This window comes from Pyrgilauda ruficollis, unplaced genomic scaffold, assembly GCF_017590135.1.
Source record: "Pyrgilauda ruficollis isolate IOZ18807 unplaced genomic scaffold, ASM1759013v1 scaffold25, whole genome shotgun sequence".
NCBI lineage: Eukaryota > Metazoa > Chordata > Aves > Passeriformes > Passeridae > Pyrgilauda > Pyrgilauda ruficollis.
In genome coordinates, this window is record NW_024523822.1 from 7874344 (window position 1) to 7900752 (window position 26409).

At 41.9% G+C, this 26409-nt stretch overlaps 1 protein-coding gene across 1 annotated transcript in view; it reads right to left on the reverse strand.

The window, feature by feature from the left end:
• The window catches only part of NIPAL2 (NIPA like domain containing 2), a 49006-nt gene extending 23754 nt beyond the window's left edge, over nt 1-25252 (reverse strand). Inside the window, 4 exon segments of the mRNA XM_041470844.1 lie at nt 4006-4177; nt 7838-7906; nt 25159-25233; nt 25235-25252. Coding sequence (XP_041326778.1) covers nt 4006-4177; nt 7838-7906; nt 25159-25233; nt 25235-25252 — 334 coding nt within the window.
• Nucleotides 25253-26409: the final 1157 nt, after the last annotated feature.

Genomic DNA, 26409 nt, shown 5'->3' on the forward strand with positions numbered 1-26409 from the left:
TTTCACTTTGAGACCAAGCATTTACTCCGTTTTATACAACTTAAGGGTGTGCTTCCATCTAATCAAGCAGATTAAGTTCACCCAGTTGATTTTGCCCTAAATCAGTTGAGCAGTGCTCAAGTTATGAGGATGCAGCTGCTGGCAGTCACATTCCAAGATGTGGCCTCAGATTATGCTTTATATGAACAAACCCTCAGCCCCTCTTCCAAGCTGAAGTGATTCGGGACCCTCCCAGTACTGAAAACTTGAAGATGCTTCAATCCATCCCCAAACACAAGCTATTGTAATCTGCCACAGAGTCAGGAAATTCTGGAGAGTTGATGAGTTACATGGTGCATTTAATTGCTGCAGCTCAAATGACACCTGGGAACAAATTCATTACATCTAACTGACTTCTAAAACCTATTCTTAGTTTATATGATGGAGATTAATGTTCCACTGAATACAAAGAAAAACATTACAGATACCACTTGACAGCTGTCTTGCACACTGAACCTGTAACATTTCTAACATGATCAAAGATTAGTACTGGAAAAGTGGTGAACAAAACATGAAACATTTTCCCCATCAGAGAAACTGCTCAAAAGAGAGACCATTAAGGTGAGGTTAATTCTGGAACCTGAATTATAGGACATACACACTGCAGAGAGAAGGAAAAACCCTGAATATCCTTTTTTTTTTTGCTTTTTCTAGACAAGTACAAATCAAGTCTTTTAAAAAAATAGTTTAGTGAATGTTTCTTAGATATCATTAGTAACAGAGTCCTCAGAATTCCAAGTTCTTGGGCCACAAAGATGTTACATTACAGTGAGTGGGAGAAATCCATTTCTACAAGAGTATCTGAGAATCTTCCTAAAGCACCTCAGGAATATAACTTTCCTAAGACTGAAGCCCCCCACTGCTGTTTACAAGAAGCATATAAAAATGCAAAGGGATCTTAACAATGTCAGGCTAGGTGAGGCAAGTGTAAAACAACTCCCCACAGAATGATGAACACTGCAGAAGAAATGGTCTCCATTGCCACTGACCTTTCCTCACCTTTTCCATCCCCAAGTCGTTCCTGCAGGCAAAAGCAAGATGATGAGCTAAAAACCACTGCAACCTAAAATTACCCAAAACATGAGTTTTACTTTTTAAGTATAGAAAGTTTCTTAATGATCACATCAAACATGTATTACTCCTCCACTTTTAAATTAAAAATTTACTAATTTCTCCTCTTGAAGAAAACAACTGCTGTCTTCTCAAACTATTTAAAACCCTGAACAGATGTAGAGCTTGCATCATTGCAAACACACACAGAAATATTTCTACTGTGTAAGAAGAAAAAGATATAGTTTTTCTAGCTTAATTCTAAAAAAATTTAAATCTTTTGGCACCATGCCAATTCATGATCTTTGGTGCTGTATTCTTTTTAAAACAAGACACTGGAACAATCCGGCTCAATAGAAAGAGGCACAAAGTTTTCACTATTTAATTGATACCGGGTTAAGTGCAAAATCCAGTTGGATGTAGTTAAATGTGGTAGCAGAGATAATAGATGCTGGCTCCATCTATTTTAAGAAGCTTCCTGTCTCAGAAGTCTGGAGATATATGATGGGTACAGCCCAAACTCATTCTGGGCAGAGACTCCAGTCTGTCTTATCCTCCTCCAAACCCTGGTTTCCAAGCAAAGGAAACTCTCCCTGCAAACCCAGCATCACGGAGACCTGCAGAGACTCCCCCTGATGCCTGGACATAGTGCAAAGCACATTTCTCCTCAGCACACCACAGGTACTGCATTTCCAGTGTCAGAGAGAGTCAGCCCCTACCATATGGGACATGTTGACACCGAATTTGGGAGCAAAGTGCTTCTCAGAAGGTTGGACTTTGGGTTCAGGTATGCATTTGGAGTTTGTTATAAAGTACTTAATTTGTTCATTAAAAAAACTAATTTATGAAAGACATTCAACAATACCTCAAAAAAAAAAACCCTATGAGCTATACTCTGCAAAGGCTACCCTCCACCACTTAAAAGTGGTCACAACTCAATGAGAAAACTATTGCTTGATCTTTTAAACTGGAAAACCTGCCGCCTAAACTACCCTTGGCCCAGTTAGCAGAGGATGCACATATGACTTGGGCAGTTTCTCATTGCCCTAAATGATGAACTCTTTTGAAATTGAAAGGATGCTCTCTCTCTCTGGCATTAATTTCAGAAGACATGAAAGTATCTTGTAGTAGGAAGTGTTACTGGGAAGTTATTGCTGTAATTGGCTGTCTGTACAATTTTTACTTGCTCTTCCTTAAGGGAATGTTTGCTAGACTAAATAAAATTTCAGATATTTCTATTGTTTGGGCTATGAAATGGATACTGTCAGCTGATTTATGGGAATGGAATACAAGATATTAAAGTGCTTTCTGGGATCTTCCAGAATAAGCATTCTGGGACAGTTAAAAAAAAAAAAAAAAAAAAAAGTGGATGAGAATTTTGATAAGACATAACAGTGAGAAAAATGGTTTCTTGGCATTTGTTGTAAGTAAGGGAAGTGGAGAATGAAGGAATCACCAGATGTAACATTTTTTCACATTTTGCAAAAGCAAAGAAGGAATCTGATTGGAAAAAAATCAACCCTAAATGTGTTCTCATCTTTTTCAGTTTAATAAATATTGGGAATTTTCTTCCTACTCATTGATTTTTGCTTTTTCTTTCTAATTTTCTATATTTGCATTTTATTCCGTTTGGACAGCAAATGAGATTAGCCAATGTTCTTGGATGTTCAGCAATGTCTGACAATGCCTACAATTGTTACAGATATAACTACTGCCACCAAAATCACACTGGGATATGTCATATTAATTTACATTTTCATCTCAGGTAATATGTCATTCATTTCTTTGAGAACTCTTTCCTATTATGATGAACTAACATGGCTTTAAATCTGAAATTCTGCAATAGTTTAACATTAAAGGTTAGCAGTAAATTGCCTGCAGTTTCCTTCTCCCTCTCCTAAATTGCACCTACATATTGTTAGCTGCTTCCTTCCACTACAGCTAGGCAGTCCACTGGGAAGCTATTTCATCTTTTCTACCTTCCCACGGAGAATCACTCACTGCAATGTCACTTCCAAGCATGCAACTGGTAGCTGGAGACCAGAAATGTTATCACTTGCCAATAGCAAGTAAATGAGCTCCAGCATATTCAGAACTGTTGGGATCTCTCAGTCCTGGATGTTTCAGCTGTGGATGTGAAGTGCCCAGGTTAAGGGATGCAGCTGCACCCTCTATTCCTGTTTTTACAGCTTCTGTGCAATATTGCCCTGTCTACCCTGCTTTACACTAGCACAACATAAAGACATATTTTCAAATGTGTGTTACTTTGTCAAAGAGACAGACATCTCATACCTGAGCACCTTAACAATAAAAACCCCCACATGAGGTAAAGAGTGAGATCATGTCGCTTCAGCTAAAGTCCAATTAATCTGTACATAAAGGAACAAATGAACATGTTTAATAATGTCCTTAAATGTACTAAACATTTTGGAAATTTTGAGGCCCTTTTTGTCACACACTATGGGGTGTCAAGCGAGTTTGTCCACATCAACATGAATCATGGTGAAGGGCAGGGAACAGGCAGCAGAAACCATTTCTGTGATGGTAACACAGAACATGCATTGTGGGTACTCGGGATCAGAGCACAGCTCTGAGGATGCAGCAGGATGCCAGTCCCCCTCTTTGGGGGCTTGCAGAGCTGGCAACACTTACAGCACTGGGCAGAGCTAGCAGAGCACAGTGACACAAAAGACAAAACCAAGGAAAAAGAAATACATAGAAGAGTCTTTGATTTAAGTAGACAGTTTTTGTCAAACTGTCAGTTCATGTAATTATATGAACAATTTCTTTTCAAACGACGACATTAACATTTTCCTCTTGTGTTCCTGCTGCAGTTTCTGTGGTATTATTCCTCTAGCCAGAAGCAAGCATTTGATTAAAGCACATACCCGAGCAAGAAATGGCAAATTGTCTCACCTATGACAGAAACACATCCCAGTGGAGCGACCAGAGCAATGGGGGCGAGTCCATAGGCTGTGAAATTGCCCAGCTCTGCAAGCCCCAGCAGGGCAATCCCACACCACCACAGCTTGCTCCTGTAGCAGGGCTTCGGCTCTGCTTGGCAAACCAGTCGCAGATGAGCGCATTTCTAGAAAATTAATTATTAGGAACAGGCATGAATAGAAAGACTTCCATTGTGTTCTTATGTCTGACAAAAGTGGAATAATTAAGGGGGCTGTCAACTTCAAATTCCAGGTGTATTGAGGTTTTCTTTTTAAACATGACTTTGAACATGTTGTTGCAGAGCTGTGTGTTAACTCGGTGCTGCTTCAGATGTGCTTTCTTAGCCATGGTGGAAAGGGCTGAAAAATTAGGCCTCTGAATAAACCTGAAAAATGCTAAGTGAATACTCCTAGTGCTTCTTAGCTATCTCTGCACACAGCTGCTCCTGTCTCAAAGCAAAGTTCAGCAGTTGTGCTCTGAATCTGGAAACACTCAAGGGCAGGAGATGGGGCAGAATCAGAACTGTGGCAACAAACTGGGGCAGGGGGAACAAACAACAGGGTGTTCCTGTCTGTGAAACCTATCCTCACCACAAATATACCTTCAAAATGAAAAAAGCAGCACTTACATCTTCTGTAGGGAGAACTCTAAATTATTAAATAGAATTCATGATTTGGCTACAGTCTCCTGTTTGACCTCAGAAGGAGATCATAAGTAAAGCATTATTTTCTAAAGAAAAAACAGTTGGCACAGGTGTAAAATACACTCAAGTAATACTTCATCAACACTTCCTGTTACATGAAGAAGGTATCATTGGCACAAGTTGTAATTGTTTTTTCTCTGGCTGTACAGCAAGAACATGTATATAGCAAGACAATTTGTCTTTGATCACACTGATCTTCTGAAACAGAGTCCAGGCAGTCTCCATCAAGAAAGTGTCATAACTGGGAATGATGCAATGTTTACCAAATTAATTCTGCAGATTATATTTTCCTTTCTTAAATTACTCTCCAGCCTTTCTGCACATGGGTCAAAAAAGGTGGAAATCAAATGATACAGTTATTACAGTACAAATGGTAGTAAAATAAATCTTTTTCTCCATCGCTTGATATTTGATTTTAGAAGTCTCCCTGCAGAGCCCGGGGAGGTTGTAAAGGATTTTCCTCATTCTCCCCTCCCTCTCTGTAGGCTACTTCACAGAGCATGGGACAAACAGCAATATCTGTCTGTAACAGCCCATAGTCTTAGTCAGTGCTCTTGTTGAGAAGATGCAGCACATTATTGCAGCTTCATGCTGTGGAATGTGTTCAGGGGATGAAATTCTAGGAGGAAGTTTAGCCCTCCAAGAAGAAAAAAGAGCAAAAGAAAATCAAACCTGAGCCACCCATCCAAAATGGATTTTCCATTTTTATAAACAAATAAAAAAAAAAAAAGCCCAATAAAGATACAAATTAAATTAATAGTAAATAATATTCAAATTATTATTCAAGAATCCAAGTTTCTGACAAAAATTAAATAGGACAAATTCTTAACTGAATCCTGAAGTGTATTTTCACACCAGATTCCTGTAGGATTAACTTTTGAAGGTCCAGTGAGATTGAAAAGATGTGCAGCAAACCCAGGAAGGTGAGTTCAGCAACTCCCCTACAGCCTTCTTTCTCCAGATGTCTGTCTTTGCACAGTGATGTGTGCAAATGGTATTTAGGTGGAGGCTGTCTATAACTCAGCTGAAATACATTGCAAATGATGAGCTGTTCTTTAGTAGACAACCTGCTAGAAGGAAGAGAAGCAGGACAATGGACCACATGGTCAGAAAGGGACAGAACAAAAAAAAATTTGGCCTGTCCAGTTAATAGGATGTGAAAATAAATGTTGAGATCTAGGAAAAGTCATTATTCATATTTAGAAGATATTGTACTAAATGGAGAAAAACCTAATTTAAGGATAAAAAAATCAGTTTAAATTTTCTGTCAAATGGCAATGGGAGCCATTGGGTTTCCCTAATCAGCATTTAAAAAAATGATAGTTCAAATCCAGTAAAGTTATGATTACATGCCAATGGAAGTCTGCTTGTATGCCTTGGAACATCCTCTTGCAAAGCATCTACTTTGGCACCCAGTACCCTCAGCAGACAAAAGATATGAAATCTGAACAACCTCATTATTATGGCTAGACTGAATTTCCACTTCACCTTCACTTTTCTTCACTTCATCTTTACCTCTCCACTTCAACTTCAGAAGTTTTCCTAGAGCCTGTTCTAGCACTGTCACCACCCATTGGAACTCATGTTGGAAAGGCAGCAGTCTTCTCACCTTGACTACCTCCTCTGGCTAAATAGGTTTCTTTCTATGGGATTCTCCAGCTAATGATGTTTAAATAGAAGGGAATCACTGAAGAAACTTCTAACTTTAATAAATTGGGTTATTATGAACAGAAGCTTTCATATTCCACAACTTTCTATTTTATCCTTTACAGAAAAAGCAAGAAGTAGCTTTATATGAGACCTGTACTTCTTCTAAAATACTAGCTAGCAAAAATACTTCTGGACAATTTACACAACAATGTCTTCTGTGCTTTAAAAACTTTTCTTAGAAGACCTCAAAATACAACGAAGCCTACAAGATACAGATTATAATAAAAAAATTAACTTTCTACTGATATGTATTCTAATTATTAAAACAGAAAGGATTTTATAATTGACATCCTGCAATGCTTTACCACAGTTTTGAGGACAACACCTTCCTTTATTTTTATTATTTAAATAGTGTTTACTCAGGTTATTTTATCTTAATTGCAGAAGAAGAACTAAACTGGCCAAAGTTGGTTTGGGGTCCAATATTGTAAAAACATTTATGTCTGTATGCATTTATGGACCAGGTCCTCAGGGACCTGACTCAGAAAGATGCCCTCCTTGGTCTGCTGCCTGTCAGCTCTCGTGAGTGACGTGGTGACTGGCACCGTCTTGGCCACAGAGACCACAAAATGCTCAAGCTTAAAATCTTTGTTGACAGGAGGAAAAGTGCAGCAAAGTTCTGAACGTGTACTGCTCCAGCTGGATCCCTACAAGTCTGTAAGGCCTGATGGGATTCATCCAAGAATCCTCAAAGAACTAGCTGATGTCATCACAAAATCTCTCTTAATTTTTGAACTGGGAATCTGGAGACATCTCAGCTGACTGGAAGCTGGTGAACATTGTCCCAATTTACAAGGGCAAGAAGGAGAACCCTGAAAAATTCCTGTCAGTCAGACAGGAATCAGAATTGAGAGCTGTCAGTCTCAATCCAGTGCCAGGACAATCATGGAAAAGATTATTCTGGGAGGTATTGAAAAACACCTCGATGTCAACGCAGTCATCGGTCACAGCCAGCACAGCTTCATCAGGAGAAAGTTATGCTTATCAAACCTGATTTCCTTCTGTAACAGGGTAACCCACCCAGCTGATCTAGGAAAGCCAGTTAATGTAATCTTTTTGGACTTCAGCAAAGCTTTTGATACTGTCTCTTATAGTGTCCTCCCTTACTCCCAGGTTCAGTGGGACCATGAGTGACTCACAGCTGGCATTTCTTTCTGGCAGATTAAAAGGAGGAGGAGGAGGAGTTATGAATATTTCTTCTATTCCTGTATGACAATCACAACACAGAACAGGCTGAGAGCTCCCAACAACTCCCAAATCCCAGCAACTATAGCAAGGCACTACTAGATTACAGTTAATGAAAGCTGCATTTTGAACTTCATCAAAACCAAACAGCAATGTAAGTACTTGCTAAATATAAACAACACTGAATAAAGAGAAACAATATCATACCTGTATATTCAAAGAGACACTGATGAGAAAATTTGAAGCAGCAGCAAGTAAAACTCCAAACAGTTGAGTCTGCAAATCACAAAGCAAAGAAATACAAAAATACTTATTAGTTTAAGAAGAGCAATATAATGCTGGTTTTTTGATAGCACATTATGACTCAATCAAAACCAAATTATTGTACTTCTCAGGCACTGAGTTCCTGCTGCAGTGAGTAAAGTGATAAGAAATACCTCTGCATAGTTGATTAATAAACTTGTAATAAACAAGTGGGAATGGAAAGGCATGTTGGTTTTGCTGTCCTTCAGCAGAACACCTTCTTAAATCTCATGAAAGACAAAACCAGGCAGTTGAAACCCAAAGACAAGAGTTTTTTCCCCCCAAAAAGCACCTAGTTTTTACATTATCCAGAAGGAAAACCATCAGCAATCAAACCATTCCTACTGGAACACAATTATCTTATGTGTTAACATATCCACTATTTGACAGGGCAGCCAGGAACATAGGTCTCCTGAAAGTTTCTTTAATGCATTGTGTTATTTCATTAAATAACTTTCTATTCAGGCTGTCTAAATTTCAGTAAGATTTGCAAGCTTTCTATGAAGCCAAGAAATTAAAAACACTCAAGCAGGATTCATTATTTTGGAAAGAAATCTTTTAAAGATGCCATTTCAGCAAGGTCAAACAACATGTACTTGATAGAGCTCCTTGTCCACTGTCAAAATGTTCTAACACATTGCAAGCCATCCTAAGTGTATTAAAAACCCATTCAAGGTCACTTCTGTAGTGCTGTGAGGAGCCCCATTAGCTTGTAGAGAAGACAAACATACCATCAGTTTTTATAAACAAGGTCATGGTAATATAACCCAGCATAACGACTGCTTCCAGGCTGTAAAGCAGCATCCAGCTCTGTGCTTACAGCCTCATGTTTCATCATACTTACCCAAGAAGGTCCCTGGGCAGCTCTGAACAGGCAGTGCCTACCAGCCACAGAGACTGCTACCCCTCAACATTTACAAAGAGCAACATGTTGTCTCAAAAGCACTTGGAGGGGGGATTGTTGTTGTGGCTATATAGTTCCCAGACTAAGCAAAGGCATCCCCAAAAGTGTGAAGAAACAACAGCCTTATTACAAATCAAATATAATATTTAAGCCAAGTAGCAGAATCCAACTGTTTCCAGCCCCTCTGTTTCTGTAGTGGCTTGGAGTCAGCAGGAGAAGCAGACAACAGAACTGCTGTGAGAAAAATGCTTGGCTGCCTGCCAGGTGTCACCAAGACATGACTGATGGGTCCAAAGGGATTCAGAGACAAGAGAGCAGGAAGTGAGAGGGCTCCCTCTGCTAACTATTACAGCATCAGTGCCACAGCTTGTGTACAAGAAACATCCAGTGAGAACCATCACTCAAGGTTTTAGCCCATAGCCTCTGGTGCTTGGCCTCTGGAGGTCCTTCCCCACTTGCATCCTCTCCCTGGGATCCTCCAGTGGGATGCAGCAGCATGTTCTGGGCTCTCACACACACTCTGGGAGCACACCTCACTGGAGCCAGTGTGTGATGTGACACCCCAGCACAGACGTTCCTGCAGAGATCAGCACCCACTGTTACAGGGACACAGCAGCCTCCTCCCACTCTGGGGACACCAGCTGTTACAGGGACACCACCCAGGCCTTGCAGAAGCAGAGAGGATGCGTTTTCTTTCCTTATGCCTTGATGCTGTAGCATCAAATTCTGAGCACTGATCTTGCCCAGAGTTTGACCACTTCATCCTGCCCACACAGCAGCTTCAAAAAACACCAACTAAATCAAACTGTTTTCTTGCTGCTGAAGACTTGTACTTTTGAAATGACAACATGCTCCCTTGTGAGGAGGTGGAGAAGTGGCCTTGTCAGCCTTGTCATGAAGTGTTTAAGAAAAAGGAGACAGAAGGGAATAGAAAACAGAAACTGCCCCCTCATTTACCCCATCGTTTTATTGCACTTACATTAGTAATTGTAACAAATCCCCACCACTCCCAGCAGAGAACTCAGTTTCTCTGTGGCTCTTGTTGTTCCAGAGGCTGATCCTGTCATTATGGTTGCATCTCTGGATGCAACCCCTTGGAGCTCCTTCCTCCCAGTTTTCAGTTGGGGGTCACAAACCTTGCACAGGATTCAGTAGGCAACCAGCACACCAGGGAGGAAACACCACTGATCTTAAGCCAGACCACAGGAGGGTCTCCATCCAGCTCTTGAATGCAGCTGGTAAGCAGAGGGTGAGGTCATGTGTTCCACTGGTCATCTGAAATAATGTGCTAAATCAGATCCATGTGTGGGTACTGATGATGACCTGAGTGTGTGCCTCTAGAGGCTGTGAATCAAATCTCCAGCAGTGGGTTTTCCAATGCCCTGCATCAGGGGTGTCCTCCCCAGAGCAGCAACTGCTTTTGCACCCCAGTGGTTGCTTCTCCAGGTACCTGTGAGCTTGGCTCAGATATCACTGTGGGACACATACGATTTCTATCACGATGACCAGCCTGTGTCTGAACAGAAACAATCTTACAAAGGTCATTTCTCTTCCTGGAGAAACACAGAATGGTTTGGGTTGGAAGGGAGCTTAAACATAATTTAATTGCAACCTCTCTGCCATGGGCAAGGACACCTTCTACCACGCTGGTCAAAGCCCCACCCAACCTTGAACGTTTCCAGGAATGGGGCATCCACAATTTCTCTGTGCAAACCGTTCCAGTGCCTCACCACCCTCATTGTGAAAAGCTTCTTCCTCGTATCTAGTCTAAATCTACCATCTTTTAGCTTAAAATCCTTACACTATGACACTCTTCTGTGCCTAACTTAAGCAGCCTCCTGGTCTGCACCCAAGAACAAGCAGTGCCCGTGTACGATCACTGCAGGCTGGGCTCAAGCCTCTCCCACATGGCTCGGGTCACCTTAGGGCACTGACCACGTTTCACCTGAGCGCTGCTGTTGCCATGTGTACTGCACTGCCTGCTCCAGGCTGGCAGCTGTTAATGAGCCTGCTTAGCATGGAGATGCAGCATCCTTCCAAAGCCAGGCCTGGATAGACCCCTTAAGATTAAGAGCAGAGAACGATGCCCTAAGGAGGTCAAATATGACACGGATCCATTCAGGGAGATGAGACGAAAGCACAGCAACACCAAGCAGCTGCAGCATGGCAAAACTGTCTCATGTGGGTTCATACCCACACATGCTAATATTAAATTAAAAAATGGGGGGAAATGCAGTGAAGAGGAAAACTACATTGCAAACGTCTCAAATCAGAGTGAATCAAATCAGCAGCAATTTCTAATGAACCAGGGTTACCACATACAGCAGCGCTCAGAGGAGAAAAACCATATCTCAGGTTAGAAAAACCATTCATGAAAGACAACCTGCAACTGAAGACAGATTACAAAATTGCTGTACTGCCCTGAAAGCCACCAGAGCCCTTCTGTTCCCATCTTATCTGTGCAGTGTCTGCCATTTAATATGCTTCAGAGGAAAAAGGACTGGTGGAACAGTCAGTTTAATAAGTAATAAACATGATATTCTCTGAGTTTCCAGTTGTGATATCCAGTTGTGATATCATCCACAGCACTGCAGAGCTTCCCACACATAAGTCTCAAGACAAACCTCAGCTGGGGAATTCAGTTGCAGACACAACTTCAGAGCCATGGTACTACTTCAGTCAACTAAGGACTTCTACAGGAAAGAGCTTTAAATATTCAAAACTGTTGGCATAAAATGCAAGTTTCTTCATCACCGAAACATCTGTCTGAGCATACAGGCCACTTTGTCAGACCCCAGATTTCAAACTGTTGACACATTCTTCCAGTGCTTCCAAATGCGTGAGGCTTGTCACAGAAACATCTTGCCCTTAAGTTTTCCAGAAAATAAAAAAAAAAAAACCAATACAAAAATGCAATTTACTTCACTTTAATGTGTTTTGGAACAAGCCATGAAAGTCACCTACCCACTTTGAAGTTCTTCCTAGATAACCCCTGAGCACACAGACCATGGACTGAGATTGTGGATCTGCCAGCATTTTACTTGGTTGCAAAACTGGCTTGAGGATTGCTCTCCTCTGGCCTGCTGCTCCCTCACTGCCTCGTTTAATTGCCTGGAATAATCCATCCAAAACATACCCCATTACCATTATGTTCTTTATCAGCCACCTGCCAATGTTTAACACTAAAGGAGGGTCAAATTCACAATTCACAGCAAGAGATTAAAACTGGTGACCCTGTGCAGTTTGTCAGGGGTGACACTGACCTGTACAGGGGGTCCTGGGGTAAATGAGTTCAAGAAATGACAATTTTGCCTCAAGCAAGGCACCCTCAGCACTTGCCTGGCATCCCCATCCCAGCCACATGAGGGTCCTGCACAAGCTGAGCCATGGGGAAGGAGGTTTGAACCATCAGTCAGAGAAATCCTGGAGTGGCAGCACATTGCTGTTCAAAATAAGTGAGCAGCAGTGTGGCCCTGGCTGGGTACGGTCCTGCTCCCAGCACTCAGGCAGGACCTGATGATTGTTTACCAGAGAACCTTTTCACATCATTTTGACAGTATTTTAAAATGACATTTTACATGCAAAGTCTCTATTTATTGTCAAAGTAAAATAAGGGTTTTATGGCAAATGAAAGCCAGGCTGAAATCTGTATCTTTGGCAATAATTCCACTAAGTTTATCACTTGCAGACTAAAATCTGCATTGGAGACCCAGTTATATGGTGAAATGCAATTTATCCATATTACATGTGTGTTTTCCTAAAGCACATTAAACTGCAGTTGCCAGGTCTGTGAAATGAAAACTTAGAAAAAGGAACATATTTTGCATTGACTAAAAGGTATACACCATTATTTATGGAAACTTGCTATGCATATAAATTGAACTGATGAGCAGAAAAAACCCCAAACACTTTAAATATCTGTTGTCAGCTCACTCATCAAGGCTAGTTAAACTGTTGCTCTATTTTTTCTTGATTTCTCTATGTATTTGTGATCTAAAGGTGTTCCCAACAAATTTAATGGCGTGTACTGTTTCAAAAGCTGCGCACCATTTCCAATAACTGGGATTTTGTCAGACCTCAATGGATCTTATTAAAAAAAGAGAGAAAGGGGTGGAACATGTTCTAAACTTCCAATTATGAGTTAACTCTGAAGCAAGAGGAATTCAGAGTCCTTAACAAAAACCATATTTTTCAAAGAGCTACCATGTGGAATTGGGAGAGGCTTATCATTTAGCTATTATTATTCACAGAGCTCTGGCTGTACTCAGTACTTCACAGATGTATAAATAAAATAAGGTCCTTGTTCCAATGGTTTTCATAGTGAAATTCATATACTCAGATGTCAATTAAGGTCCATATGAAGCACTGAAGGACAGCTGAAATAAGAGTAAAAGGGCAATTACCAGTGTGGGAACATAAAATGAAAATACACTTGATTTTTTCACTGTGACATAAAAGAAAAGAGGCATTGTTCAATATATGAGAAGGAGAGAGTTAAAACATTTGGCATCATCATTGTTAGGAATAGAGAGAGGAGACTTGGTAACTAGATTACCTCAGAAATTTAAAATTTATCTTTTTCCAGAAAAGTAACAAATTGCAAAGGCTAGAATGAGAGTCTGGTAAGTTAAGAAAAGGTGGGAGAACTTCAGAGGATACAGCAACTACAGAAATAGGACTCTTATTTATCTCTGTGTTTTAATCACTTTCCTGAGATCCTAATTATATTCATCACTCTGATTATTTTAATTCATATACATAGCAGGTAACAAACCAAGCTGAAGAATATGAACTGTGAAATAAAGTAACCAAAGTAACTTTTTATGTGCTTACTAAGGTTATATACAAACATATCCACCCACTGTATTGTTAATAACCCTAGAATCATAGAGTTATTTAAGTTGAAAAAGACCTCTAAGATAATTCAGTCCAACCATTAACCCAGTACTGCCAAGTCCACCACTTAAACCCTAAGCAGCACATCTACGTGTCTTTTGAACACCTTCAGGGATGGTGACTCAACCTCTTTCCTGGGCAGACTGTTCCAATGTTTGAGAATCTTTCCTGGGAAGAAATTTTTCCTATTTTACTATTCAAACCTTCCCTGACACAACCTGAGGCCATTTCTTCTGGTTCTATCACTTGTTACTAGGGAGACAAGAATCACCCACCTCACTACAACCTAGTAGCAATTTTTTTTTCCTTTTTGAAGAGTTAAAGCCAAAACTCTCAACTTCTACATTTCAATTTCTTATTCTCAGGAATGAAGTCTTAAAACTAGAAATAAATGGGAGAACGGAGAAGGGGCAGAATAGATTTTTACACTGTTTCCATGAGCAGCCTGTGATACTTTGGGACATTTTAGTTCCTGGGACATTTTGCTGCACAATCAAAGACTATTTCATATTTTTAATAATGTCTGCTAGATTGCAAATAAAAACCTCTCCCATGACTGTATAAAAACATCAATCATAGCTGAAAACCTCTTAATAAAAGATTTTCTCAAGTACCATCACATACCATCTCCATGGCAACTACAGAAATTAAATACCAGGAAAAGCAAGAATAGGATTATAAACTTTTGCCAGTTTCCAGGTCCCACAGGAGAAACAGGGAGGCAGGCTAGCACTGCCTGACCAGCTTCTCCCCCAAAATGGCCAGTTGCCTTGGGGAAATGCTTCCATTACTGCCTAGGAGCAGACTTTCTGGATATTCCTGTTTGACCAGGCTAATTCCTGGGGTACAAGGTAAGGTCCAAGCCACACCACTCCAAGCTTAGGAATATTAATTCCCAGAAGCTACAGTCTGGCTCACATTGAGGGGCTGTGCTGTTCCTATCACATGCTTAATGTGGCTCCCTGGACCCCTAAACTGAGAGCCAAGGAGGTGACACAAGGCTTATGGCAAGCTGGAGGCAAGCTCAAAAGGGAGCTATCTGAACAACTGAGTAAACAGAGCTGTTCAGGGTCACAACAGGCAGGGCAAGGCACAAGGAGTACTCTCAGAGAGATGTCTCACTCTGCATGCACACACAACCTCTGCATGGGCACACAAATGGGTCTCCAAGCCAAGCACAGAGAGCTCGCTCCCTCTTGCTATTGCAGTACAACTCTTGCTAAAGTACAAATGAGCTATTTCTGACTCCACCTCAATCAGAAACAGAAAACCCTGAGAGAAATGTAACCAGCTTAATACATTATTTAGCAAATCCTCAAAAGAATTTTTATATAAGGATCTCCCTTTACCAGTTGAGAGGAATGGCATGCCTCTTCCAGCATGCACCTCTCCAGCATCACTTTCAAACAAAGGCAGGCTTGTCTCCCATCCTAACTCAAATAATCTTCTGTTGGCTGCAACTAACTCTTCCTTTGATCTTCATGGAAAATGCTTCTCCATGTCACAACTGAGTGAACATGCTCAGTTGTTGAAACACAAAGTCACCCTTGTCAGACAGGGGTAAACACAGGCAGGAAATCACAATGCTCCCAGGCCAGTGGCACTTCAGAAATATTCTAACAGGAGTAAAAACAAGGCAGGGAAAAAAGGAAAGACCAAACTGCAATTAGAATGAAGTTGGATCCATCTGTTAAAAGAATTACTTGATTTCATGTCAGGGGAAGGAGCTGCCCAAAGGCCCTTCCAGTCTGCTGTTCCTGCAGAGGAGGGGTGCTCTGCAATAGTTCTCTCGCTTTCCTTCCTGCACCTCTCGCACTTGGCTCTCCTAGTTTGATTTCCAGAGTGTTAATCATTTACAGATAGTTCCTAATGCAAAAAATGTGAGTGGACTCCAGAAGGCAGAGCCTTCTGCTTAGCAGCATTATTCATTTAAATATAAACAACTGCTACATTATCAGTGGTGACCTAAAACAAGAGGTCCTGCACTCCCTGAAATATTCACACGTATGTAGATGGGTGCATACACATAAACAGACAGCTGGATGCTTTTAATTTGTAGATACTTATGTTAAAAACTGTAAGATGCAAATCTTGGAATAAAAAAATAAACTCTAAAGAAATGGCCTCACGTACAAATTTCTTGCAAGAGCCTAAGATATAGGTGGGCTCATGTTTGCTCCGCTGTCTGCCTGTGACACATTGCAGTTGTACATCTTGACATTTTACTACAAACTCTAGTTTACTGGTTTAAAATATAAAAAGTATTATTAGCATTTTGGAATTCATGGTGAATACTGACATAAAGAGTAGGTGTTTAGTTCACAAAAATCCAAAGCATGTACATCATAGCTGCCTTCTGCAAGAGAAAACTAAGATCAGTGTAGCTGAATGATCCCTTCTACATACGTTTAACACCTTTGTTATGCTCTGTTGTACTTACAGAGATAATAAGGTCGTGATCTTTTTTCCCTAGTTTTGAGTATTTTAGATCTTTCAGCAACTGTATCTTATGTGGATTCTCCAGTATAGAACTTGCTGCCTCTTTTTTCTGCTATTTTAGCATTAGTATGGGATATAATGCTTATAAAGCTTCTTCTTGACAGGGATTACTATGGAATGGGGTGAGGAAGATAAATTCCTTTTCAGGAATTGAAGAGATGAAGGAGAACGGAGTATTGTTTTCATGAGCCAGATGCTATTATCTCTCACATGCATGCTTTTAACCATGCACTGCTTTTCAGTTTGTCCTGGCAGCCTCTGATGTGTGGTTATCACACAGCCAGCAGCTCAGCCTCACGCAGCTGGAGCCACTCTTCCAGCAAGATGGGGGAGAAAATTGGAAGGGTAAGAGTGCAAAAACTTGTGGGTTGAGACAGAGACAGTTTAATAGATAAAGCAAATGCTGCATGAGAAGCAAAGCAATATCAGGAATTCATTCACTGCTTCCCATTGTTGTATGTGTTCAGCCACTTCTACAGAAGCAGGGCTCCATCATGGGTAATGGTGACCTAGGAGAACCAATGCCAAATGTCCCCCTTTTCCCTTCTTCCCCCTGCTTCATATGCTGAGCACAGCACCATATGGTATGGAATATTCCTTTGGTCACTTGGGGGCCACTGTCCCAGCTGTGTCCCCTTCCTGCTTCATGTGCATCCCCAGCCCACACATTGATGGGGCAGTATGAGAAACAAAGCACACCTCAGTGCTGTGCAAGAACTGCTCAGCAGCAACTAAACATCCTGATTGCTAGCAATACTTTTTCATCATAAATCCAAAACATAGGCCACACAAATTACTATGAAGAACATTAACTCTGGCAAAAACAAGTACAATAGTCAAGAGATGGAGCTAGAGACTTGATCAGGTGAAAGCTACTATTATTTATTTGACAGAAGCTTCTGCAGACATGGCAAGCTTTGCTCGTGGTCATCTTGACATGATGACTGAGTCATTGCTGCATGATAACACAGACACTGAATGAAAATGTTCACGGTGCTTTAGTCACTGCTGAGAGCAAAAGACTGTTACTGAAAGAGAGAGAAACAAAGGAAAGTAAATAATATGATATGAAGTCAAAAATAAAAGAACCTTTTGACAATTAGCAGAAAAAAATCCCCAAACCCATGACAATACCCTCAATAAAAATGGAAAAGAAACATTAAGAAATAGTATGTTAGAGTCATAAAGCAAAGTAAATGGAGTCACAATCTATTTACTCCCAAGCTGGAGCTCAAAAAATTAAACTAGGTTTTAATTGAGAGTTAACTGTGTGAGTACAAGTCTGTTATGCACACAAACCCCATATTTTTGTTGTTTTTCACAGGAACATATTTACAGTGGAGATATCCTTGGCTGTTGAAGAAAAGGGCTTCAAGTACAATCCGTATCAGCTGGCAAAATTACTTTGTTTCCATCAGGATGACAGCCAAGTCATTGAACATATTAGCTAGGACTCTGGTGGAGATCTCAGCTCCCACGCAGCTGATTTGGTTCTAGGGAATTAAATCAGCAAGAGGTAGACTTGCCCACAAAGGGATGTGCATTTCTATGTTACTACCTCACCTCACCACCATGAAGTCCTGCCCAAGGAGCCAGTATTTGCTTTGCTCTGAGTCATTGTTTTCGTGCCTGGAGGGACTTCCTCCAAACCTTGCACTTCACCAGAGAGCTCTACATTACAGCATTGTTTCTGCAAACCTCAGCAGGATACAAAGGGAAATATAGCCAGAGACTGGCTGTGGCCTCATCCAAGAGTTTCACAATTCTGTGACTTCTCGCTATTATAGTTCCATAACCTCTCTTCATTTCCCCATTGTGGGCAAAACAGTTCATATCACCAAACAAGGCCAAAGTTTCTAGGCTAGATGATGTAAATCAGCCATGAATGTCGTTGAGGAGAGTGGAGTTACACCACTATAACCTCAGTCTAAGCAGCACACATCTGTTCAGTTTGATGTTGACTATTTACTTTTGAGCACACTGCAAATATCCCTTCCTCAAGAGCTCTGCTCCAGGCCTGGTGTTGATTCACACACCAACTGGCTGTTCTTTGAAGCTGCTGGCCGCATGTTTCAAAGTTCACATTAGTCAAAGCATGGAAAGCATATCTCCCCACTGCTCACATTAGTGAATGCCATTCTTCTGGGACAACCATGGTGACATTATAAACATGAGTATAACAGTTTATGCATGTCACCAAAACTCCAAATGAAATAATCTCAATCTTCAGTTACCAGGCTAGTCAAAGGTCCCCACCTCCTTTATGACTGAAGTGCACAGTCTGTTGTATGTTCGTCTTTTTAAAGATTTTTTTTATTTTTTTGAGTTTGGTCAGATTTCTGCTTGAATAATTTGGGATTTTGTGCTTCCTTCAAAGAGGACTTAATCAGGTATGGCAGATTATTGGAGACAAGCAAGGATAAGATTCAGACATATTTTTTGTTAATTCCCAAAGCAAACTTCAAGACCATACTAAAAGAAGGATCATTCTTAAGATACAAAGAGCAATGCAGTCTTTGGATCACAAAATCTTAAGGTATTACAGGTGAGATTTTACATGAAAGTCGACTTTTATTTTAAAAATTACATCAATGAGTATTTTCCTGCCAATTTACCCAGAAAAATTGCCTCATTAAGGAGTCAAATGAGTGCTAGGGCAAATGAAGCAGCAGAAGCAGAGATTCAAGGTGGGAGCAGCACTACTCCTTTGTGTGACAGCAATGTCAAAGCCAAAGAGCAACCTCATGAAATCTCAGGAACAGACAGGTGTTGTATCAGCAGCCAGTCTCTCACCCTCCATCACTTTGCAACTCACAGACATGCTGTGAGACTGAAAAATCAACACAGTGGCCACAGCCAGCTTAATTTAAAGGCATTCTTTGTAGACTAGTCTGGAAGATGGGGACAGAAAGGGCAAAACACTGCACTGAGCCAGGCACGTCCAAAGCAGTGCAGGGATTCAGATTCATGCCATGCCTGGTCTTTCCCACTCAGTGCTGCCTAAGGGAAGAGGAGGACTTTCCCTGCTCTGCTGGCTCCACAGTTTAAGCCCTCTAGTCAGTGGCTAAGCTGGATAGCAGACACAGCCTGCACTATGCACCCCATTTTTCTTCAACATACCATTTTGAAGCAGTCTGAAGCAAAACTAAATTCTGCTCTAGGTAGGATATGTGTAATTAGTGACTCAAGTTTCTTTGCATCTGTCTTCTGCACCCCACTTTCTGACAAATGACAAGTATTGTAATGTTCCTTACCGCCTAGAAATTTCCTAATTAACATTATCACGCCTCTTAAAACAGATTAGTATAATTACAAAGCTCCTGTTTAACTTGCAGTCACCTCAATCATCAGTGAAAAAAAGAAGAAATCGAATGCAAATGTTCTTTGATGTCCTCAGAAAAAAATTAAAACTCATTTTACTATAGCATCTGCTGGGAAGGGAAGCATGGAAAACAGTCTGAGATTTGTGAACAATAGCCCAGTGAGAATCAGGCAACAGCTTGGACAAGCTATAGCTGGTGCTTAGCATGGCCCAGCTCTGTAAGAGCATTCATTTCCAATGTCCTGCATGTGGTGTCCAGGAAGAGCTACCAAGACTTTTTCAAAATTAATTGTGAGCTATCAGCCTAAATAAAAGGGTTTTTATCACCAGCTTCTGTTGTCTGTCAGGCAAGAAAACACTCCTGCAAGCAGCTCTGCCAGCAATGCTGAAGAGAAGAAAATGCCCAGAATAGATGGACTGTGAGCTCTCCCATCATCAGCATTTGCTTTGAGCCTGTGTGCCCCAAGCTCAGGGTGTGGAGCTGGGTTGGTTTGCTGTTCTCTGCTGCCAGCACCACGCTGGGCTTAGCAGGAAACTGCCACGGGCACATGGCTCCTTCCAGGCTTTGTAGGGGGAACCCAAGCAGGATACTAGAGCCTGCCAATAACACACACTAGGAAATTCTGCTCTGGGACCCCAAAAAGTGCCTGGTGGAAACCAGATAAGCAGGTGACTCCTCAAGCAGGCTCATAAAACTGCATACTGCCTCCAGTCTTGGGGCAGCGTTGTTCCAGACCTGCTGCCCCATGTCCAGCCTCCTCTATATTCACAGGTATAAACAGCTTCATGGTTTGCTCCCACTCTGCTTGCAGTGGTTGATGGGAAAAACCCCTATATTTTCCTATGGAATTTGAGAGCTGGAATGATACAGACATGCTTACAGTATTGTGCAAAAGGACAGGCAAGGGCTAATGCTTTCCTGTACTAATTTCCCTTACCTTTGAGTCATGAGTAAGTTCCCAAGCAGCAGCTGATCTCTCTTTAAGCTGGACACTGCAGTCTATAAGCTGTGTGCTCATTTCACATCAGAGATGTGATCTTTATATCTGCAGGGACAATTGATGTTCAGCACAGCAGGACGGATGTATGAGGTTAAAAAAAGATATGGGCAATATTTTCTAAGCAGTGTTCAATTTTGTCTTCTTGTGTCAGCTTCTTGGTCACACTAAAGCTAATCAGAACAAACCCTCAGCAAATCAGACCTACAGCTCTGGCAGAGCCTGAGAGCTTGTCTGCAAGCTAGCCCAACTGAGAGTCCTGCATTTATGAGCCAAAGCCACAAATTATTTTCTAGCAGAAAATAGTTAAATGGGCACTAAACCATGGAAAGTTGCTGGATTCTTGACAGCAGAACAACACTGGAAAATCGTGCAAAGCTTCTTGCTTCTAGCTGCAGTGAGCAGAAACTGAAATATAGGAGATTCCTTCTGAACATAGGAAGAGCTTTTTCACTGTGAGGCTGACAGAGCACTGAAACAGGCTGCCCAGAGAGGCTGTAGAGTCTCCTCCTCTGGAATGATTCAAAAATCTTTTGGACACAATTCTGAGTAATGTGTTCTAGGGGGCCCTACTTGAGCAGGGAGGTTGAGCTAGATGATCTCTAACCTTACCCATTCTGTGATTCCTTCCAACCTTACCCATTCTGTGATCATGTGCTTCATTATAACATTTAAGTTTTGAATTCCCCTATAAGAGATTCAAAAAGGTTGTGTTTGAAAGTCTGAACATAGTCCTCTTCCTAAGTTTTGATTTACTAGGGTTGAAAATAATACACATTTCCCTAATACCTAAGAAATGGTATGCATTTTCTCCCAAACACATTTCCCAATAAGATAAAAGAAATTGAAACTGCATGAACTCTGAAATCTGACAGGTAAAGGACAACAGGATGAAATAGACTCAGTGTTTTGATACCCTTGTTTGCTTTCAGTGAAGAGTTTTAGAATAAAGAGCTGAAGGGATGGTGTTGAACAGGAAAAACTTCACTGCAGTCTTCAGAGATGAGTACACCAGCAGAAAGCTGGGTGAGGACATTTGTCTCTACTTTCCCCACGCTCAGGGACTGGTTTACTGATTAACCTGAAAAAGCCAACATCTGCAGTGCTCCAGGGAGCAGACTGGAGACTGAGGTATCCTACAGAGACTGAGAAAATAGCATTAAAAACCCCAAGAAAGTTTGCCTTCAACAGCCTTTCTCTTCCTTCCTGCAGAGCAAAGATGTCCTGATTGAAACCCACCTATGCTGTGGCCATGCTGTCCTGTGATTCCACCACACTTCCACTGGACACCTTGACTTGCTCTAGGGCTTTTCCTAATTAAAAGCCATGGTTGGAAATGCCAATGCTTAAGTGTTTAAAATGTCCTGGTGAATGTTTTTAGTGATGAACCATGACAACATTTTTCTCTGGTAATGGTGCCAGCTGAAGGAACCCTCACTGTTTCTGGGGTGCTTCCTCAGCCAAGGCAAATGGAGAGAAAACGTTTCTCTCCATGGAGACAGCTCCCTACCTTCCTGCCTTGGGTCCCTCATAGCACAGGTGAAGCAGCCCTCATGGCATCAAAAGTACCAGCAGGCACTGAAAAAAATGGGACCAAATGATGCTCCCACCTTTCTGAGGCTCAGTGGCACTAGACATCAAGCCCCAAGTAAAGAGAGGAGAGTTGAAGCACTGAAGATGCTTCTCTTGAACAGCATAAGCTAAAAACCTCAATTGTGGCATTCCACACAAATTCTAGATTTCATCTATATGTTAGAAGGCAGAGTAGAAAAACTTCTACAAGAATCTGCTTAATCTGTGGGATTTCTCATCACACGTGATAGCAGCCAGCACCGCTCGCTGATGAGACCCCTCGAGGCATCAGGCACACACTCACCAGCTGACAGGCTCTGATACACTGTGAGGGGACAAGAGGCCACAGAGCCATATGAAGGAACTGTCAGCACTGTCAACCCCTAAATACACAGCAGAAATTATTTATTCCTGCAACCCACAATATAAGACAATCTTTCAAGGTGTCTGTCTGGGCAGCCAGTAATAACTCAGAGTCTATGAAGTGACAAGCAAAGAGCGGAAAAAAGCAGAACTGAAATAAATTTCTTTCTCTGGCTCAGCTTCTGCACTTGTATAACTACACACTGTGTCTACACACCACAGACATGTGAAATGCTGAGTTATGGGGCTCTGAGTAACATGGTCTAGTGGAAGCTGTTCCTGCCCATGGCAGGGGGTTGGAACCAGCCAGCCTGTAAGGTCCCTTCTGACCCAAACCATTCTGTGATTCTATTACATCTGAGCTCTCAGTGACTGTTCTCATCCAGATGTTTTCTCCTACTCTGATAATACAAACTCAAACCAAGATCAGTACTGTAGATAGTAATCTCAACTAATCCTGCAAATTGTTTTTGTCCATAAACATCAATATTGTAAATAACTAAAAAACCTATGAGAAGTCTTGAGGGAAATAAAAATTTATTACACTGAGGCAATTACATACACTTTCTATTAAGCAGACAAAGCCCACATGTTGTGGCTTCCTACACTCATTACTCCAGCAGACACAAAAATATTACAATATTATTTTGCAGGAAATACTTCAGGTATTTCTAAGTACATATTTCATCAGATTTTACTGCACCATTAAACACATGTCCCATAACACACCTTGCCTGTACAGGGAGGGCTGAGGGAGCACGGCCTGGGTGTGGCTGATTTCAGAGATGCAGCACTTCAGGCAGTATCAACCAAGCTATATCAGATGTGATGATGCCAAGGGGAAATCCTACCTCCACTGTTCTTCCCCATGGCCATGTGTGTCCCCTTCCACCCTTATGCCAACAGCTAGCATACAATCAGCCTGATCAGGGACCTCTCAGGAGAATAATCCCAATTAAATCAAAAGACAAAGAAATGTAATTCCAACAGAAAGAAGCATTATACTACACAGCCATATGGACACAGCCACTTTAAGTTTTTCCAGGGAGCTGAGCGTTTACAGACATCACTGAAGGCCTAGTCCAGTGCCATGGATTTCCCTAAAAAATGTATCAGATCTCCTGCTCCTGGGTGGATGTGTCTGATGCCCATGTGGACTAGGCAACTGCAACTGGCAGCTGTGCCAAGCCCCTCATGTCTAGGAGCTCTTGAAAGGGGATCTCACTCTTTCACCTCCTCATGGGGTTTAAGGGGCTGAAAAATACTCCCCCAAAAGTAATTCACCTCAGCTGTCTTGGGTTGTTCCCCGGCAGCTCAGAGCCAGTGCAGTTATGGTCCCTTGTAGAGGGAGAAAACAAAGAGCTCCTTTTCAAACAAGAGGACGAAAGGACCTCAAGAAATGGGGAAGGGAAAGAGCCCTGTGTGAAGACCTGAAAATGGAATGATCCACTGAATCACAGCCAGGATAGCCATGAATGGGAGGAGGGAATTGTTTCTGAGGCTTCAAAAAAAGTAAAATGTGGAAAAGGGGGCAGACAGAAGAATTTAATTATTGGAAAAATTAAGGTTGGCATCAACACATGACCCATAGTTACCCATTACATCTCCAAAGCTGCAACTAAAGTAAATAAAAGAAAATAATATCAGTCTCAAGCATCTCTAAAATATTATTGAGGTCTACCCAGAGAACTACCACGTTTACAAAATAGCAATACTCATGCAACAACCCCAAGGAGTACAGGAGCAGGACCGGGAGGTTTCCCAAGCAAACAAAAACCCCCCACTTTGACATGAAGGTGGGTATCCCCATGCCAAGGGAATTCCCTATTGCTGCCATCTTCTTGGCAGCTGGGCAAGCCTTGGGACCCCAATTCACAAACCCACAGTAAAACCATTGGCTCCACATTCTTATCTCCCAGTAGGAGACCCCAGCTCTTGTCCTGGGAAGCACTGCCACCAGCCATCAGCCAGGAGTCCTGCTGCTCCAGGGACCTGTGCACAGGAATTCTCAGTTTTCCTTTGCTCTGAGAACATGGGGCTGAAAAATGCGCCCTGCCAAATGGATGTCCACCCAGCAGCAAATGCACAATCCCGAGGGGAAAGTTTTTGGGACCTTCTTCAGGCTGTCACCTGCTACTGGGCTGCTCCTAGAAAAGGAGAGCAGCTAGTTGCAAGCCAATTTTTGCACAATTTATATCAATACTTTACATCATGACAAAGTGGTTTGCCTCTTATGCAGAGAAAATCAAGAACGCTGGGTATCCTTCCATGCCTTCTAGCTCGGGAAACAAAAAGCAGAGAAAAGGTAAAAGGTTTAATCAACCTCCAATTCATTTTTATTGTTAGCAGATGCTTCAAATTGCTAGCTTCAGTCTCTCTTTTGCAGTTGCCTAAATCCATTGTCAGCACTGACAGTGACAGAAACACAGATGACAAAAACCAGTGCTGCTCTAGCATAGAACAGAACAGCTCTGCCCAGTTCCTGCTCAGAAAGGACTGCTCGGAGGGGGAGCCAGGGCGGTGCAGGCTGGACAATGGGGTGAAGAGGGAGCAGAGCCAGCAGCAAACAGGTGCTGGAATGGGGCTCTTCAGAGGACACAGGACAGAGGCTGAATTCAGCCCCCCTCTCCCCAAGCCTTCTTGTTGCTGGTGCTGCACGCTGGGCACTTACCTTGTGTGCGCTGTACCAGGGGCCAGACAGGGGCTCACTCCCAGCTCCTGGTCCCCCAAAGGATGCATTCCAAGATGCCTGGGATGATGTCCATGTCCCTGCCCTCAGGTCCCAGCCACTGGCCATGCCATGCAATGTCACACCAGTGGGGAGCAGTGGCTGTGAGGCGAACAGGAGGTGGACGTGGCACTCTCTTCCTGATGTGAGGAAGGCTCTTCTCATGGGTCACCCTGCATGTAGCTGTGGTGTGCACCAGGACACCCTTAGCTGGAGAGTAGTTGGAGCATAGGAGAGGAAGGGGAGCTTGACAGAAGGTTTTGCTGCTCCTTCCCAGGGCATTCAGGTGCCTTTTTTTCAGTCTCTGACTTCCCCAATGCCCCACCCTGCTCTGAAGAGGCAGCCTGGGAATTTAACTCCTTCAAATCACTGCCTAAACCTAATGGTTAAGTATTAATTCCTCACTGCTAGATTGCAAAACTTAGAAGTTGTTGTTCCCAAAGGCAGATAGTCACTTACGTAAATTCTTACTTATGTCCTGTATTTTTCTCTTCTATCTATTTCCTGAATAGTTTCTTTTCAGAGACTTCAGGCAATGTGTTCGTTCCCAGTCTGTGGCTTTATTCATTCATTCTTTTAGTTTTCATTTCATAATTTGTTTCTTCTGGGGAAAACAATAACTAAACAAGCTCATTAAAGGGAGTGTAAAGCTAGCAAGGTTGAGCTTGGCAGAATTACATAGGAATCAGAAGTAGGCCTCTCCAGAAAAGCATAGAAAGAAATATTAACATTCCACATCTTCAGGCTGTTGACAATAAATACAACTATGTGCAATCCAGAGAGCTCATACTGTACCTTGGAGGAACCAACATGTATTAGCTCATTCCTTCGCTTAGCTGGGTTTGAAAGCACCCAGAGTCCTAACAAGTATTGCAGCAGACAAGGGTCAGCAGGCAGGTATTCTGCTCCCTGCTACAATGGCTTTCTCCTACTCTTAAGAAGAACTGGTATTGATTGCTTAGTCCCAGTAGGGCCTGTGGCCCTACCATCAGCAAGATGCATTGAGAGAGAACAAGTCAGCATGCAGGAGAGCAGGCTGGGGACCGAGCTTCCAGCAGGCAAAGAGACATGATCCCTAACAGAAATGAGCAGCAGCAAAGCTGACTGCCAGTATGATTAATTTGGTCAAAAATAGAAGAAACACACAATTACAGGAAAGAAACTGTAGCTAAATTAATGCTTTCCAACTTGAAT